At 66.8% G+C, this 310-nt stretch overlaps 1 protein-coding gene across 1 annotated transcript in view; it reads left to right on the plus strand.

Moving 5' to 3' along the window:
• The window catches only part of LOC103772807 (matrix metalloproteinase-9-like), a gene marked incomplete at both ends in the record, with an annotated part of 1106 nt that extends 832 nt beyond the window's left edge, over positions 1 to 274 (plus strand). The window contains one exon of the mRNA XM_008940150.1: positions 146 to 274. Within this exon, the coding sequence (XP_008938398.1) occupies positions 146 to 274 (129 nt within the window). The remainder of the gene's footprint in view (positions 1 to 145) is intronic.
• Between the last annotated feature and the right edge of the window lie 36 nt (positions 275 to 310).

Raw genomic sequence — 310 nt, forward strand, 5'->3', positions numbered from 1 at the left:
TGTGCCATGACTGAGGGACCGCCCCCCTGTGTCCCCTGGGCTGTGTCCCGGCATGCCCGGGGTCTCTCTGCCTCTGTGCGTGCCTGTGCTGGGGGTGCAGGGGCTCCTTGGGCAGGGCTGGCTCTGAGGGTGCTCGTCTCCACAGAGCATGGGGACGGGTACCCCTTTGATGGCAAGGATGGACTCTTGGCCCACGCCTTTCCCCCGGGCCGGGGCATCCAGGGTGATGCCCACTTCGATGACGATGAGCTCTGGACGCTGGGAACTGGCATAGGTAAGGACAGGTTCTGGCGGGTCGGGCAGCTGCCGG

Source organism: Merops nubicus, unplaced genomic scaffold (genome assembly GCF_000691845.1).
Source record: "Merops nubicus isolate BGI_N331 unplaced genomic scaffold, ASM69184v1 scaffold26855, whole genome shotgun sequence".
Classification (NCBI taxonomy): domain Eukaryota; kingdom Metazoa; phylum Chordata; class Aves; order Coraciiformes; family Meropidae; genus Merops; species Merops nubicus.